The 19,511-nt window shown below is 39.0% G+C and overlaps 1 protein-coding gene across 1 annotated transcript in view; it reads left to right on the top strand.

Annotated features, from left to right (window-relative positions):
- Window positions 1–19,511, top strand: part of LOC128885779 (uncharacterized) — a 253,435-nt gene that overhangs the window by 192,008 nt on the left and 41,916 nt on the right. The window contains exon 4 of the mRNA XM_054140055.1: window positions 4,901–5,036. Within this exon, the coding sequence (XP_053996030.1) occupies window positions 4,901–5,036 (136 nt within the window). The remainder of the gene's footprint in view (window positions 1–4,900; window positions 5,037–19,511) is intronic.

Here is a 19,511-nt window from a genome sequence, read left to right as displayed (position 1 = left end):
GTGAGGTCGGGCGCGGCTGTGGGTCGCATTTATCACCGTAACAAAGAGCCACGCTGCGAGAAAGTTCGAGCGTTGGCGCGTGCGAGGACACCTATAGCGTTGGAAATTCGAGGTCTTGGTTTTCCCGAAAGTGAAACTGGGATTTATAGTTTCCTAAACGGGGAAGGGACTCGCGGTCTCCGAACCAGAGATAGACGCGATTCCATTTAAATGATACATAGCGAATGAAAACATACCGTATGCGAATTTATTATCGATGGTTCTTCGATTGAATAGTCGATTAGATACGACTTTAATTATTTAACGCGAAATATAATACTATTTCTATAATTCACATTGTTCATCGAATGAAGCAACGAAAGTTGTTTATTTTTTTAGTATTCTCTGTCATGTAAATAAAAGTTGTAATTATTCATAAATATTTAACTGGGGTGACTTTGTCCTTTTTTGATTTTTATATGGCGATATTTTTGATAGTTGATGTCAGAAAAATTGATGGTTTGTATACAGAATAATCAGGGCCAATTTAAAATTTAATCAAATATGTTGATGATCGACCGTGGAAATTTATTTGATTGGTCACCTCTTTACTTTAAGAACTTCGTTTTGAATAATAGATTGAAGATATTGAAGATAACTGGGGGTTGAAAATATTCAAATGTTCGGTTACAAAATATTTACGAAATAAATAGTTACTGCCTCCTCTTTTAGGTTCAATAGAACTTCAATAGAACTAGGGTCCTGAGAAATTCTCTATTTTATATCAGTAGAACTGTTGTTTCTAAAGTTCCTATTATTGCAAGGCTCATTACCATATCCCCCTTTTTGCGTACCCTGTTGGTAGGGTATCGGGTATACTCCAACCTTCCAAACTTTGCAGTCTAAGCTCTCTTACAAGCGAAATTCGTCTGTACTTAGGACTGCGACATTATGCAAGAACACGGAACTTCTGAAGGCTGAGAACGATGCCTCATCTCTGACTCAGCGCTCAAAACGTATTATAAAAACGGTCGAGAGATTTTGTTTGTTTCCAAAAAAATGGCTTAAGATAAATGGTTTCCAAAAAATTGAAAGAATCGAATATTAAATATTCGAGACATGTGTATCAAACAATAAACAAAATAGAAACATATAACATGATCTGAAAGTCCAAATACTATTTTTTTCTAAATAATTTTATGAATTCTGCTCGGAAAGCATCGTTCAAAATTTAAGATTTTAAATTAAGCGATCAATATAATACGACAGGATAAATTCGTTTTCCACGTTCGGATAAGCTTGTAATAGGGCCCCGTTCACGGATTTTGTGCAGTTCGGTAATGCACCACAATAATCCTGAACGCATCGTAGCGAAAGTCACACGTGCGATAAAGTAGCGAGATTACGTGACAGCCAATAATCGCCGTTAATTATAATGCAGCGGTCGAATAAACGGATTAAAGTCTGATAAACCGTCAGGATTATTGGGAGAGGGTTAATAGTGATGTTCTTGTTGACTCGTATGGACAGGGATAATGCCGTTTAAAGTTAAAGGGGAAGTTCATTAGTAAATAAATGTAAATTTACTTATTATAAATAAAAGATTTATTTTCTAGAATTTTTATTTCATGTATCTTTGACGGGACGTCCTCATTGTTCAAATGATCTTTTACGAGAATTTTTATAGAATCCTTCAAGAACAAAAGCAAGAACAAACTTACTTTTTTACGCTCCTAAATGTACATAATCCATTCCCCTAATTATAAATTACAATTATTTTATATAATATTCTATAAATGAGCTAAATCCTATATTCTCTATTATCCTTCAGATTAAGGAACTCTGTAATATCACACACGCGCAAAACAAAAGATTTATTTTTTAGAATTTTGATTTCATGCATCTTTGACGGATCGTCCTCATTGTTCGAAGCTTGCCCACGATTTCTTACGAGAATTTTTATGGAATCCTTTAAGAACTATGGCAAAGACAAATTTACTTTTTTACGGTCCTAAATGTACATAATACACCCTCCCTAATTTCGTCGCCATCGATCAGCACAAGTTCAAACACGCTGAAACACGTGTCCGTGTGTACACATATGTCGCCACGATAAGGACTACCCTTCTTTTCGTGCTGATCGCGACACATCAGTCAATATCGTCGGTCTTCGAGATTCATGGAGGAGGGAATACGGGCATGTTTGCGCTCATCTAAGTCGAATCTGTCGCTGGAGTCATCGGATTTGCAACAGTCGATCGAGCCGCTTCCTGCAGCGGCGTCCCGCTTCTTCCGCTCGAAAGTCGCCACCGTAATTTCCGTATAAACATCCACGAATTTATCTGTTCCAGCTGGGTGGTAGACGGGGGAGCGGAAGGTAGAGGGCCGCGGCGGCGTGAGGCAGTAGGCAATCGCGTCCGTGTTCGAAACAGCCCCCGGGGGCACGACGTTCAACTTTGGCAGGAGAATTCCAATTTTGGGCTCTTTCAATTTAAGGCTACTTGTCTTCCTCGCCCGTCTTCCCGTTCGTCTTCTGCCTTCCAGACGTTGGCCTCCGTCTGTCGTCATTTCAATCCGTCTTTCCTTTTCTTTACCTTCGAGCCAACTCCTCGATTTGTGATACAACCCCCTGCGCCGCCACGGCGGGAGTGGGTTTCCGTCGCCATTGATCAGACGCCTGCTTCGAGAAGTCGAAGCGTTCCGTCCTCTTCGCTCCATCCCTGTTGCGTTTCGCTTCCGCGTTCAGGCCCCGGGCCATCGTTATTGCTTTTATTATCGTTATCGTCATTAATATCGAGGGTTACCCAGTCGCCAGCCGAAATCTTCGTTGGCGAAACGCGGAGGTTTTTCCTTCGATTGTCGGTCCAATGAAATGCGCCCTATTGTGCGTTTACTCGGCGTGGTGGAAAGGAGCATTACTTTGGTACAAGTATGAGATGTGTTGATGTAATGGGTCGACCGTATGCTTGGTACTCTTGCAGAGGTGATAGGATAAAATAAGTTTTCACGTGAACGTTTTGCGTGTCGACGATGGATTGATGAGCAGGGAGTGTGGTACAATTGAAAAGAATAGATAATTATTGTACTTACAGTCAGTCCCATTAATATTTGTACCTTCTATGATTATTGAAGTAACTTGTTTAAATTAAATGGTAGGTTTGATGCAGGTTTGGTGATATGTTGATGTATGTATATATTAATATATACATGTATAAGTTTATTCACATGCATATTTATAATGAAAAATTTATTTGACGATACCAAAACTATTATTCAATTTAGTTAAACTTCTTCAACAAATATAGAGGTTACGACTATTTATGGGATTGACTGTATAAAGAAATTAATTGTAAAATATAAAAAGTGTAGAATAGAAGAATAGGAATGTAAAAGACTTATTTTTTGTGTTTAAGCAAAATTCGTAATCGTTGACAGACGTTTCGAGAATGCAATTACTACAGAACGTGGCATCATTTTTGCAAAAGAATCCTTTTAGTATTTCACCAGCATTCCAGCGCGTCTCGTTAAATCACCAAATGTACCTTAATTGAACGAGGGGTTCGGAGAGCGTATTTAGATGACTTATCGGTCAATATTGTTCTCGTCGAATACTTTCGTCAGATTTTAATTATCCAACTTCTGTTTGAGGAGCCAACGAATAAAACAGCGGGACAGGAAACGAAACACGGCGGGGTTGTTTTCTCTGGAAATAACGATCATTCAGCGGCGGAGCTAAAAATGTTTATTCTGCAACCGTGGCCAAGGCATTACCGCAATTGGCTGCGTTCAGAGCTGGGAATTGCGTTGAACTAACGTGTCGCATGCTTAGTCGAAGAAACTCCTGCAATAACCCTTGCCATCCCCCCGAAGGGACGAAGCTGGACGCTGTTAGGCGAACTCGAGCGCCAAGCGACCCGCTGCCAAATTAGTATTGTTACCGAGTCAATAATTTCTATCGTTCAGGCCGTCTGTTGTTTGTTTTCCCACTTGTGCCGCTCTCATTTCCAACTTCTTTTTATCGAATCCGTTGGTCCTTTGGATGTTTACGAAAACATGCTTCCGGCTGGAAAAATATGCTCTTGTTATTGCTTCCATTTGATAGCCTCAGAGAATTTTTCTAGAGATCGATAGCGTGGGTTTGTCTCTAGCAATTTTTTATTCATTTTTATCACAAGCTGTTTCTAAATCTTGAGCAATATGTTTTGATGCTGCCTAAGAAATATTATAGTGTTTATTTATTATTATTATGTTTTCTGAAAACATGATTTATTTAAAATTGTTTAGCGGTCTGATAATAGATTTATGTATAATTGTAGAGACGACACATGTACATTCGTTGATATGTAAATATTTTGTGATGATTTATTGATTAGGTAACAATATATATATACATATGAAAAAATATAGTTTTAGAATTTGTTTAAAAACATACAAAAATATAAAATTAAAAATTGCACAAAAAAATCTATAATAGTTTTTATTATAGTTACAAAAATTATATTCCCTATTTTTCATCAAAACTGCACTTTTTGCAATAACATAAATAAAAGAGAATATTAAATATTTTACATTAAAATCTCGCGAACCCATTTGAGGTTGCGACCCATAGTTTAAGAAGCCCTGACTTACATTAATAAAACTTCTTCAACAGACATAAAAAGTACGAATATAAAAGTATAAAAATCCCCAAATATAAAATTCACTGAAGTGTTTGGATTCTCGAGTGCAGAAAAATGTGGACGTCCTACCTTCGCCACGAGAATACTTTCGGAAGACGGTTTTCTTTTTGTCGTTTCGATCGTCGACGTCAGGTAGAATGTTTGCTATTCCGACTGTAAACAATACGCGGCGTTCCAAAGAGCTTTTAGCCGCGTAGCTGTCAGAACATAACGGAAGGAAACAATTTCTGCTCTGTTTTCAGGCGGAAGTCGAAGTTGTGGAACAATATAGCGACCCCCGGGATAGTAAGAACAAGGCGTACGTCGAGCCGGGAGCTGATACGTCTCTGCCGACGATTTACAGCAAAGTAAATCGCAACTATTGCCGACCTTATACGGGTAAGTGGTGCATAACTTTCGTCGTGTAGTGTGTCACTCGCGCGCGCGACTTCGAAGTAGTCTATTTTCTCGCCAGCACGTAGAATTCCATACTGCGAGCCTTGGTTCCTTAAAGGCGCATTACAAATCGCGAACTCTCACGCAGACACAAGTAGAAAGGTTTATTCTACCGCGAAAAGGAGTTCGAAGAAAGGAAAGAAATTTTTCTTTATGACAGAGTGCATGAGATTTAATCTCGATATAATTTTTAATTGAGGAGGAGTAATTAGGATTCTCGATGGAATGAAAGAATTGCATTCTCGTCGCTTTCCAAGACATTTTCCAGATACTCCAGAAAATAGGAACAATACGTTCATCTCCAGTCTCCTTAATCATCCCTGCAGCTCATAAATCTTTGTCACCTCCACTGCTGACGACAGTTCGTCGTCTGCATAAATTAGGTCAAATGGAAGCCCCGCCCTTAATTATAGCTCCAATTAAATTCTTCCTGGACTTTTCGAATAATCGCTAATTAAATCCATTAAATTAAACAGGTAGTTAGAATCTATACAAGCAAATTAAGCAATGAAAAGCAATCAATATATTCGATGCATGCAAACTGCACTTTCAAGCTGAAACATCTCCGACAATGAATTCAATTTTGTTTAACGTTGTTCAATTTTAAGTCGTACATAATAAATTAAAAAGAACGAAGAGCATTTTTTCTCATGACTGTACAACAAATAAACAATAGTCCCTACTATGCTGGTAATAACCCATTCGTGTTAGTTAAAAATAAATAATTAATTGCAATAAATACATGTCTATATAAAGCAATGAACTTGAAAGCAGTTACAAAAAGTACTTTCAGAACTTGATTAAAATAATACATCTCGGAAATCTGTTTATACGTAACAGGTATACTCTATGTCTGACCAAAGTCGCTTATACTACTGATTCTTCGGTTATCTTATATACAACATTTTTCGCCGTCGAGCCTATTTTTATCTAATGTTGTTTTCTTCATTTTTGATTAAATTAAATCTCATAGCAAGTTTGTCTTCCTGTGGTTATCCCTTTTTTTATCATTTTTGTTACACCTTTAATGCTACCAGACTGTTTCGAATCGAGCGCGTACGTTTCTTAGTTATCCCAATTAGGTTAGAGACAACTGTGTTGCAATCAATTAACTCCTTTCCAAGTTTCGGATCATTAACCGGCAATCAGGTCGAGAATTCTTCAATTCTATGCGTCAACACAGATAGCAATCAACACGAGACGTCAAAAAATACAGTAACCTAATAGTCTTTGTTAATTTTGTTCCATTTCACGAATTCCACACGTGTAAAAGTAGCATATCACGTTTCCCTAACCACCCCGTACAATCATCCATTTTAAATCTCCACTGTCATTAGGCGAGTCTTTACACTAACAGTTGACGCACGCTGACCAACAATAAATCGTGGTAAATTTATGCAAATCCTGAAACACGGAGAAGGGCAACGACTAGATTCCTGAAAGCAGAGGCCTAATGAACTGTTCGGATTAAATCTATCGAGCGGTCGAGGAACGGACCAGTCACGGTATTATAATAAATAAACGTTAACCGTTTGCCGTAAATCAGAGATTTAGTCTGGCGTCTGGATGATAGCCACAGCGCGTTTCTGGTACTGCTTATCGATTGGCCTCTGTTCCGCTCTGCTCGACATTCTGCCAACCGACTCATCGCGATTCTTTTCCCTTCTGCTCGGAATCCTTTCTCACCGAGTGGCTGATCGTATATAATGCGGCTCTGAGTAAATATCACGGTGCAGATGATTGCGCAAATGTCGGAGCCAAAGATTCACTGGAAAGTATTGATCCCCTCTGCTATGCAACTGTTGTCGCGTGCATTGTCGCGATAGCAACAGTCATCGAGACTGGAATGATTATAGGTTTTATCCGGATATTCGTCGCGTTCCGTCGATTACAAGTATGCTGAACGCTTTATGGGGGGAACTCGATTCAGGACGCTAGATATGAGGCATTCCTTTTACGAATTTTTAAAAAATAATGGTTTATTTACTGTTTTATTTAATTAATTTGGGACATTAAGAAAGTATGCCGTTATTTCCGCAGACTTGAAATTTGGAACTGTGTAATAAAAGTGTTTATTTTAGACTGACTATCAATATTTTTTGTTGATGAAATTGATTCCCTTTTATATCATGGGAATAATTGCCTGTCCTTACGATTGATAAAGATTTCATCTCACTCAAATATTTTGGGTTTAAGGGAAATATTTGAACAGACCATCACGCAACAATTTGAATGTCAATCTGGACTGGGAAAGGGATCTGGATTTGGACGCGAAACGCGGTGAAATCTATTTCTGATATCTGGAGGGATGCAGCCATATAAATCACGTAGCTAGTTCCATTTTGAATTCCCACCGTCCGTACGAGTATTACTCCGTTGGAGTTGCAATTTTCAATTTTCAACGCGTTCTTTTTTTATTTTTGGTTAGAAAGTTGGAATGATAGTTCCGCTTTCGTTAGGCTTGAATATAAATTGTCAGCAGATAAAAGTAACTTTAAAAAATAACTTTTATTTTTAAGGCATGAACTTGTCAATCTAAGCATTGATTGGTGTTCTACTTCAATGTACTTATTTATAAATACAACAAATTATTTTCTACCCTTACATTAATAAAGTTATGGTGAAATAAATAATTATACTTTGATTCAATAATAATCTATATCGCATACAAAATAAAAGTATAAAGTCATGATAATTATATTTCTATAAAAATTTATTGAATCATAACTATATCATTTTTAATTTTTTTTTCACGAGGCTCAGTCACTACAACAATAATTATGAATTATAATCTTTCTTTAGGTATTACAAAGCCTTCTAATAAATAATGATAATTATAATAATGATAATTATATTTCTATACAAATTTATTGAATCATAACTATATCATTTTAAATTTTTTTTTTACGAGGCTCAGTCACTACAACAATAATTATGAATTATAATCTTTCTCTAGGTATTACAAAGCCTTCTAATAAATAATTACACATGAAACACGCTCAAACTACATTCATAATGAACTATAATTATTGCCTAGTTCTCCGTAAATACTGTAATAATTTTATAAACTTTAATTTGATTCAAACGACAGCAGTGAATAGAAATAGACTAACAGTACCAACTACGGCGCGCTTTAAATGCTGAATACCTGTAACCAGTCCAGAATTGACCTGTCGTTGAAGTATGCGCGACCGAGAGGCCATAAGTTCCGGATTATAGAGTTAACAGAAATTCCCGCGCCAAGCCGCAAATTAATGCGGCGAACCCCTGGCGATACGACCGATACTCCGATGTACGAATTATCGAGGCAACAACTCAGTTAACGCAGAGTAAGAGAGGCGGAAGAGCCCCTCGATAATTGAACGGGCGCTCACAGGTCGGCCGGGGATGGCCACGGATTAATCGAACGATTTCGAAACGGGGGAAACATATCTTGTCGGACACGATTTCACCAAAAAGTGCGCTCGATTCTAGAAATAAATAATTACACACTGTTGCTTTGCAACAATTTTGGCATACGGCTTACAACTTACAACAGATGTCCCACATACATAATATAAAACTATCAAGGATTTGATCCGAGGAAGTTTAAGCCATTCAGCTTCAGTTCCATAGAGTTTAAAGCTTGAAACGCTTCAACTTCTTTGGTTCTAGAATCACCAAACATTGCTATCCTCTTCCTAATACTAACCAACCAAGGTGCCAATATTAGGGTAACTAGGCTTCGATTTAGTATACAGTTTATCTACAACAGGTACTCGAAGTCCAATTGTACTCTCCAGCAGTACGGGACGTACAGGAGTTAAGGACGTTGTCTTTCGGGTTATTTCTTACTGCTAAACTTTACTACCACGCCACTAGCGGTTTAACCCGGATGTTTCACAGTAACGAGGGTCCCAGCCAAGCCATAGTAGCAGCGAAATGTTTCGGAGTTCCGGTTTGTAATTAACCCCTGTAGTTATCCAGCGTGGGCGCAATCGAACGGAGCCACGAGACAGGGAAATCCCAGCTGTTTTCCTCGTTGCATCCCCGAGTATTTTAACACTCGGCCATGCAGATCGCCGAGTAACACTGATCCCAGGGTAAACACCGTTGAAATTTGCATCCTTACCATATTCATGGGCTTTTAATTCGCGCGGCACCGTGAACCTGCCAGGGATCAACTTGGCGGGAAGACCTGAGTAAACTTACCCAGCCGAGGGTGGTAGGCGAAGGTTTGCCATCCCGCAGGAGGACATCAGCCGACGCTCGCCGTGCGCTCTTTGATGCGACTTCTTGCCTCGAACCGCCAGGGATTCTAATCGACATGAACGATGTTTGCTCTTGGACGCGGCGGCTTCGTAATAAATAATGCATGATCGAGTGAAAGTAATCGGTCTGACGATCCTGGAGAGGCGGGGTAATTACGAAATGGACGAAGTTGCATTACATGTGAAGGTGTATGGTGTTTGTCGAGGGTGATAAGGCAAGGGTGCTTTAATTCAAGGTTTTTGATTTTTTTTTTTTGCTGCTGTTAGATTGCGAAATAAGGTGAAAGTAACGAGCAACTGTCTTGCAGCATGGCTGAATAATTATTCAACACTCTTCATACATACAATTAATCCCATAAATATTTGTACCCTCTATGTCTATTGAAAAAAATTTATTTAAATTAAATGGTAAGTTCGATGTTTCCTAGAGTATGTTTGTGTAAACATGTTGATGTATATATAAATATATATGTACATGTATAAGCTTATTTATATAGATATTTATAACGAAAAATTCATTTGGTAATATCAAACCTATTATCTAATTTAGCCAAACTTCTTCAGTAGACATACAGGGTAAGAATATTTATAGGGTTGACTGCATGTATTGATACATCGATATTAAATTGGTAAAATTGGACTTCTCTAGTTTTAATATTCTCAAAAACGATCGCCCGACTTACTCATATTAATTCAATAATTTTCATTGTGTTGCATTTGTTACGGATTTGTTCTAATTTTTCCACACTATGCATACTGTTCAAACATTTCAATAATAGTCATTAAATAATTCGAATAATCTCCTGAGATTTGAACAGGGCATTTTGAGATACTTTCGAATAATGAAAAAAAAGAAATCAATTTTCTCAAACATCTGGAGGACCCTCTTCCTTAAATTTTCATTTCAAGTTCAAACTCTTTCTTCTAGAAAGGAGCTTCGAGTTCGCGGAAATCTTAATTAAAATCTAAGCGCCTTACTCCGTCGTAAACGAGTACGTTAAAAATAGTAGCGTTTGTAGACGTAGGAAGTCTTCGCTCAAAAGTAGATAAAACGTTACGTCCTCGCCATAAACCCAATCCCTTTAACAGCCCATAACAGGAAGAATATCCTCCAATTAGGTACGTGCTGTAAACTCCGCCCCTCTCTGCGAACAACGCGAGCTCAGACGCAGGGTAGCGTTTATCTTTGTTCGATTGGCCGTTCAGCGGAGATATTGCGATATTAAGATGGGATTTTCATGGGTATCCGTAACCCCTGGTGGTCGTCTCTTTCACGTGAATCGAATCGTTGGTTCCAGCGTCGTTAGGGAGAGAATAGGAGGGAAGAACGCGAGTGGCGTCGTGGTTGGGGGTGTCCAGACCTGGACGATTTATAAAAGGGTAAGGGCTACGTTGAAACATCAGGACGGTCCTTCCTACGACCATTTCCGGTGGCTAGGAACCGGGTGGTCTGGTTTCAGCGTCGCGTACGCTTCGTTCGGTTCGTTCGTGTCCCTACTTTTTTGTCTCTTGGCGTGCAGCTGACGGTACTTGTCATTCTCACCATGTGGCGACACGCTGTCATGAAAAACCGGGCACACTCTTCGAAGTAAACATTGGTTTGTCACAGTTAATTTCCATTTTGATAGGAATAAATTACTGCGCGGTCAAAAGTAGTAGGTTGTCCTAAAAATAACTGCGTATACTTCCTATTAATTATAAATACGACCAACAGTACTCTTCGATAATTCGATATATTCCTTCTGAAATACTGTCTCACTCTCCGCTTGATTTTTGAATTTTCTGTTTCGAAGGAAGTTGTCAAGAAGTGTAAGAACAATACTCCAAAATGATTTAAACTGTTCTTACAAAAAATTGTATACCACAAATATCCTTTAACGAATGCTCAAACGACAAACGTACTAAATTCTCAGTGTCGCCCTCAACCTCGTAGTCTATCCGCTTTAAGATCGTTCATGTTATAGTCAACTATAAACTTTATCAGTGTGTCATTTGAACCTTAAAGAAGCTGTAAAGCTGGTGAAATGTCGGAGTATTTTGTCCAAAGGGCTTACATCCGGAAGCGTCGGTTATTAGCAACCGGGTATTAAGGAGCTACAACACTTTAACGGCCTTTAAACGAAGGGTACTTTCACAAATTCTCTATAAGAGAAATATACGATAGACTGTTTTCAAACTTTCGTTTGCGATAATATCTTGCACTAAATGTGAAAGGTTGCATCGCGAAACGATCCGTCGTACGACAGATTTTTGACATGCTCCAACTTCCGAGCGATACGACGGCACGCGCTACAGACAATGGAACTCTCATTCAAACGGTCGAAGGAACTCGTCGAAGGATTTGTCGTACGACAAGTTATACGACAGATCGTATCGCGTATGGAGCGTTTATGACGGCGTCGTACGAAAACGTGCCACAGACAATGCAACTCTCATTCAGACGGTCGAAGGGACTCGTCGAAGGATTTGTCGTACAACTTGTGGTGCGACAGATCGTATCGTGCATGGAGCGTTTTACTCGATTCGAAAGCGCCCGCAAGTAAGCATCGAAAGAACACACTGGTGTTCGGATGACAGTTATGTGACTCCAAGTTCTTCGATACAGAAAAAGAAACCTCCTACAAGTTTGAAATCCTTTAATTGCTTTCACCACGTACCGGATCCTTTCGCCTATTCTGCGAAATCCTGGTACATCCTGGGGCTATTTCTGTTTGTCTGAAACCGTTTGGTCCGAGTCTCAGCGTCACGTTCGCTTCGTTCGAGCTGGAACTTTTCGGTTTCGTGGTGTGTGGTTGACGTTACTTGGAGGTGACACCGCGCTCGTCCCATAATATGTCGTGTGATATTTAATTAAACTCCCCCTCTCCCCGTGTAGCCATCCCGCGACTCCCTTGCTCATCCACCCCGAGCCGCGTTCCGCTCCCGCAGTCTGTAAAGTTTCAAGGGGTTCACCGACGGCTCGTGCCCCTCTGTCCTTCCCTGAACTTATTAACCGTTTCGACGAGGCCCCTTGACACGGGATTTTTCTTGCCTCCTCTCTTCGAGCCGCTCGAGCGTCCGAAGTAATTAAAAATCGACCGATTAAACCTAATGAAGTAGAACAGAATGAAACACGCGGGCCAGGGATCGCCGTGATTCCTCGTTAAGGCTCGGACCCGTTGCAAACGTTAGGGGCGATTTTATTCGAATTTCCTTTCATTACTACCATGGGGCTGCGATTAGCACTTGATGAATCCACTTCATGGATTTACTCCAATTCCCATTCCTTTCTTTCTGGTTTATTATGCATCGTTCAGTGTTTGTAAGAAAAAATATTCTCGAACTTGATAATTAATACGGTACAAAAGCACGCCAGTTACGCTTTTGCTTTGCTTTACGTTCTTATTTATGCATATTCTTATGTTATGAAGATTCATTTTTGCAACAGTGCCGGTTAATTTATCTTAGATCCAAATATTCGAGCATTGATTGCTATGTAGCAGAATTGTGCACTATATTAAAACGTTGTATACTTGATCAAAATAATTTTTACATAGTTCCATTTTGTTTTTTATTAGTTAAACCTGAATTCTGCAAAACAGTGAATAATTTTGTGAAACCTGTGTACTTGGGAAACGTATACTTAAATTGTAGACACTATTAGCTGATGGAGTGTATAAAGAGGATAGAGTTGGTAACAAAAGTTTTCCTACTAAAGGGTCGCGAATTGAGATTCTACAGTTTCCTTGCAACATAGTCTACAGTACTTGTTCGACGCTTTCGCGGATGAAAGAAGCCAGAAGTTTAAACGAATTATCTGCGACTTCGATCTTTCGAGAGCCCTTGAAATTACCCCGACACGGGAACTGGAGTGGGATTAGAGGGGTCACTTTCCAAAAGTTTCTCACCCTCCAGGGATGAGAGCACTTTAATCTGCGAAGAAAAAATACAAGATAAGGACACACTGAGCGTTGCTTACATGTGAACCCTATTGCAGCATTTCTCGAAGCTTTGTAGTTGAGAATCATTTTTATTACACAATACATTTATCGAATATGTTTGATTTCGCAATGCAATTATGGGTCCCTTACACACTTTTAGAATAATTCAACACTGGTTTACAAAATTCGATTCTTGTGATTTTTCATTAGAAATATGAAGAAGAAATAAATTCTAAATTAATGAAAAAAAAAAGAACAGAATTATGTGAAAATTATTTTGATTAAATGTACAAGGTTTTGAAAATATTTTGTATTAAAGTTGAAGTTTCATTTGTAAATTAACGTAGCTAATAATTAAATACAAAAGACCTTTTCAAAAGCTACGAAATGATGTATAACACTTGTATATAAAGTAATTTTAATGACTTCTAAAAATTGCACAAACTGAAACAACGTAAAAAACGCACGAACCTTTGTTTCAGCCTAATGTAAAGGTATCAGTACCTCGAGATACTCGTCTTTCGACTGATCTACTTGAATCTAGAGTAAACCGCAAAAGTAATTGTGGAAAATGGAAAGACGGAAATTGTAGTAGCGTCAATCGGCGCGTTTCGTCCCTTTCCGGACGAAGGTACCAGTTTCGCCATTACTCGAACGATGAAAGAACTTTCTTCTATACTGATTGTCTCTTGGAAGGGACCCTCGTGGAAGCTACCCTCGTTTCAATTACCGGCACCAGGTGACTTGTAGCTCGTTCCGCGTCCCCGAGCAGTTAACGCCGCTACGGGTTCATCGTATGCAAATGACAAGCCGTCCGTCGGTCCATTTGTCCGTTCATCCATCGCTAGCGCGAGATGGGGTTCGGCTTGACTCACATCAAACGATTACTAAATGCTGTTTATTGTCTCAGCCGTCTATATGCGCGCATATTAAATAATCGTGAAATTAATCGAATTTTCCATGCAAGAATTTTCTATGTGGAACTTTTTGCGTTACGCGCAATGCATCGTCGATTAGGATATTGTTATATTTTCAATGTATTTATTGAAGTTAGAGGTCGACAAATTTATTTTTGGGAAAGAAATTGATTTGGAGGAATTCTGTTAAATCTGTTCGGAAAAATTCTAGAAAGATGAAACACAGAATTCCATTATTATTGTGTATTTCATATCAAATTATTCCAATAGACTTGGCGCTGATTTACAACAAAAAATAAAATACAACAAAAAAGTATTAGACTCGGCTCTTTTCAATAAAGAAAATTATATAACACATAACGCACTAAAAAATATTAATAATTCGTCAAAGAGGACACGGAATGAAGGATGAAACGAAGGATGTTCTCCAATAATAATTCACAATCCCTCGTCTCGAGAATCTTACCCTTCTTCCCAAAGGTACGGAAACGTTTCGCAGAATGTGCTCGCAAATCTCTCACGCGTTCCATATGTCTCATTTTCCCCGTTATTATCTATGACTCCGCAGATGACTATATTTTGGCACACTATTAAGCCCGATAGGACGAACCGTTGTGTACAGAGCCCTCTTCGCGGGACATTAAGGGTTCGTCCACGAGTTATGTTTACGACGGCGCGATTCGCCTGTGCGACAGTTTTACCATTCAAGTAGGTAGAAGGGCGGGAGTGCGGGGGCGGGAGATGGTAGATGAAGGCAGAGCGAAAGTTTGTTGGACCGCCGCGAAGATGAATAGTTAACGCGAGCCTTTCACCCTTTCCCAACCATCCCGTCCTTAGTACCTTGAATCTCCGTATTTCGACCCACCTCCCGTTTCCTTCGCGTTATTTCCCTTTCTGTTCCACATTCGAGGACCTGTCCTGCCCCCCTCTCTCGTTTCTCGCTTTCCCAGCGCGCTAAACTACATCATTTACAAACTGTCAACGGCATGGTTCCGCCTCTGTTAGTTGGACGGCGAGTGCGTGACAGATACCACGACGAAACCTTAATCTGTTGGCAATTTCGCGAGTTAAATTCGCGCGACGAGGAAAGTTTTCTTGGACATCTCGAGCAATGCTGTCCCATTTAAGAGGAGCTCGTCGTGGAAAGCAGGAATCAATTATAACGATTGTTCCAAAAATGTTGTGTGTAAACAAATCTTTAGTTAAGACTTCGACAGTTTCATTTCAGAAGTTTTATTAAAACATACAGGGTGTCCCTGAACTTTGCCAGCGCGTTCTACACGCAAAAGTAAGGATAATATGTTCATAATACAAAATGATAATGAACTGCCATTTCGTCGACCCAGCGTACGCACGTATTATGAATATCTGTGTGTTCCACGATGTCCATTCCATGAAAACATTTTATAATACAAAGCTTGTCAAATTTCGGGTCAAAGCTTTTAGAAATAATATTATTAACAGAATTAAACTTTCAGCTCTCTTCTATGTTATCGCGAACTTCCACAAATTCAAATTTGTTTGGCTTTCAGTAAATGACACTACAAATCAAAGTGTACTGCAAGGTAATGCTTGAAAGCGAAATAATACGCGATTTTTATTTAAATGATTGCTAGTCTGCGGTTTCCTTTGAGAACTCCGCCACCGCTCGCTTCCAGCTAGTGGTTCCGTAATAAAATAAAAGATTGCAATTTAGCATGAAAGCAATTCCATTATCGAGTCCCATTCTAATATATTAACAGACCGTCGGTCACAATTGGCATTCGCAGCGGCCACGGACAAACGAATCAGCGTCGTAACCCTATCATTTCGTTTCGCGTACCGTGAAATCGAGCCCCGCAAATCTACCATAGGTTTATTATTCTCCATGGTGATCGGACCTTTGTGCCTTTTATTTTGAAATTACGATTCATGGACAAACCACGGCTGGAAAAAAAGCGAAACGTCAATCCACTAGTAACCATTTTTAGATATTAGAGTCAGTCTCATAAATATTTGTACCGTTTATTTCTATTGAAGAAATTTCGACCACTTTTGGATCCGAGCATTTTTAGTTTGGCTGAGATTTTGTATAGTATAGTACCTACCAATTTTTTTTCTATATTTTTTGTAATTGAAAATAATTTTTTTCATTTTTTCGCAATTTAACGCTGCTCTTGTAATAAAATAATTAAAAATAATTAATATATCCATGATATTTCAGATTTTATATATAATGTAATCCTCATGAGAAGATTTGTAAATAATTCTAAATTAATTTTATTCATAATAACAAAATCAATAATCCCTTAATCATTTCAAATTATAAATTTCCTAGTATTATTAATACTCTAGCACTACCCTTACTACATACGACTTATATCTAATTTTTAACGTGTTCAACATAAATGCACCTTTAATTGGATTTCTTTATTTGGATTCATATTAAACTTGAAATTGACGTAAACGGTATTTGAATTGGAATACCTCACATATTAATATATACATGTATAAGTTTATTCACATGCATATTTATAATGAAAAATTCATTTAGTAATATGAAAACTATTATTTAATTTAGTAGTTAAGTAGTCAAACTACTTCAATACACATACAGGGTGCGAATATTTATGGGATTCTCTGTATTTTGAAGAGAACCAAATTAGGATCGATAAACAAAGGAAGTAATTTCCCATTTATAATTACCAAATGAATTCCATCGCGTGCTTTCCTGTAGAATAAACTCGCGTGACTACTTAAAGGTTAACGAACTCTAATCGTGTCCTTCGAAGGTCTCCAGACTAAACGCTAGATAACGTGAAATAGGGGTTCGATTGAATCGAGTCGCGAAAGCTACGACTTCAGCTTGATCCTTCTTCCGGAAACGCAGACAATGATGTTTCGACGAACGCGACAATGAATATATTTTACCGTTCCGTATCAACATCCCTTCCAGATTCGTCAAACGATAGCGAGTGGATTCTTTGTCGGCGCGATACTTTTGTTAATCGCGAGCAAAGCTTTGTCCCCGTTTTATCGCGCGGCGAAACGACATTTTCCCTTTGCCTGGGTCCCCCAAACGAGGTGGAAAGAAAATTTTCAAACACGCCGCGCCATTTTGCCCCGCTAAACGAGGAGGCATAGAGCCAAAGGGCTGGCCGTAAGGACGTCGCGTCCCTACGCGGCCACCGAAAGGGTCCCTGAATTCATTCCATGGGCAATTACAATTAGCATTTATGCCACGATTTGCATATCGTTGCGAGATAATTTCGCGAACGCTTAGGCTAATCTCTGTGTCAGATGTTCGCTCCGGTCGACAAGAAATAGTCGTTGCTGGAGATCGCCTATCTTCTCGCGCAAACTTTTCGGTATCTCGAGTGAAAGTAATCTCGAGATCAGCGTCTGGAGACGTTGCATTCATTGTGTCCCTTGCAAAATTATCTTTCCTCGGAACTATAAAACATGGAACACCGTCTAGACTACATTTAGCTTGAAATATCAACGGAATTTTATGCAAATGATAAGTATGTTATAATTTTATTATGTAGTTATAGTACTATTAATATTATCTCATCGCATGAATCTTGAGACGATTTATTACTCACACTCGAGTAGATTTCTGACTATGAAAATGATTCATTTATTCGATTACATAATTTCCTTCGGGTTCCATGATTTTTACCCATAATTGCTAGCATTTGTAATCCCTTATTAAAAAAGCTATAGTAGTCAGGCAGTAATCAATTCAAATAAGTCGATTAAAATTATATATACCATGGATTTAATACTGTCGAGTTAAATTTCATTCCGATCTAAAATTTCAACTTTCGACGAATATCAAGCGAGTATCCATGTCTATCAATAAACAAGAGATTGTCGCATTCTCAAATTCAATCACCCGTCCTCGCCATCACCTCTGTCAATACCTACCCCTCCAAACTCCCGAGACAATAACGAAAAACTAAAGAGAGTATGGAGCAGTATCCGCCAAGCCAACAGGTCCGAGTACACACAGCGCGCGTAAGATTAAATTTCAAACCGAAAGTAAACCGGACAGTCGATTAATCAAGCCTGCAGAAGAGACGAAACGAGAGGCAGAGGACGTCCAGAGGCGATGGGCAGTTGCTTGGAATTGCTTCGCGAGCTCCGAACGCTATCGAACAGGTCCTCGCCCTTGATGGCTCGAGCCCCTCGGCCGCAAACGATCGTGCTCACGTGTGACCACCGATGTAGATTTCAATTGTGCAATGTCTACCAACAGGGAAAGCGGATAATCCGAGCACAACGGCCACCACTGCGACCGACAGCTCCGACACCCTCCACGGACACCTCTCCCTGCGTCGATCCGCGAAAACCCTTTGCAACCGGCCAAACATTCATTTCATTCCCGCTGGAATCAATCGAACTGGACCAGAGTCGCGTGGAATTCTATTTTAGGGTAATCGACGCCGAATAGAAACTCCGTATGATTTATTCGCAACGTTTATTCGCTGCGTGTATTGATATATGTAGATCGGTAGTAGATAGTTTCTTTGGTTGGATCGTTGGTTCAGTTAGACTTGTTTTAATGGAAGTGCAAGTTGGTTGTGTAATTAAATTAGGTAATTAAATTATTTGGTTTATTTTCGTGGTCTTTATTCGCAGTTTAAATGGTAGCAATAACGTTGTGTTGGTTAGAGGTTAAATAATTGATAATTGTGAAAGGACCACAGACACTCATCTGTAAGTGATTCAAAGTCTTCTTGGAAAGTTCATTTATTAGCTATGAGTTTTTACTCTTTGATTTTATTAATTTTCGTTCATACCTAACTTCATATTCTTTGGTTTTATTAATTTTCGACCAAACCTAACTTAATATTCTTTGGTTTTATTAATTTTCGCCCAGTCTTAACCCAGACCCAACTCAATATTCCTTGATTTTATTAATATTCATTTATTACTTTCCATAATTTTTCCCGACAAACTTCAATTTAATCTTCCACATACGATTGAAAATCAAGTGCTCCAACCTCAGGTTTCATTGCAATTTTTATCGACCAAATAAGTAAAAATTATTTAAAGTATTCTACCTACATGAGAATTCCTCTCCTCTTTGAAGGAAACGTAACTGAGCATTCACATGTACTTCCACCCCCTCGTCTCGACGAAATCATTTTCAGAACGAGCTGTAATTGAGTTTACGGACGTCGCTTCCTCTTATTTTTTTTTTTTTTTTCATGGAATCCTCAGGTGTCGGTGCACGAAGATACGAACAACCGATAGGGGTGTTTCGGTCGGAGTTAAATTAGATCGAGCGTTCAATTTAGCCGCAGCGTATAGCTGCGATATTGGATTTGGACATTTGGGAACGCT

The sequence above is a fragment of the Hylaeus anthracinus genome, unplaced genomic scaffold (assembly GCF_026225885.1).
Source record: "Hylaeus anthracinus isolate JK02 unplaced genomic scaffold, UHH_iyHylAnth1.0_haploid 11981, whole genome shotgun sequence".
Lineage (NCBI taxonomy): Eukaryota > Metazoa > Arthropoda > Insecta > Hymenoptera > Colletidae > Hylaeus > Hylaeus anthracinus.
Note: the sequence above shows the minus strand (reverse complement) of the source record. Positions and strands in the feature narration are given on the sequence as shown.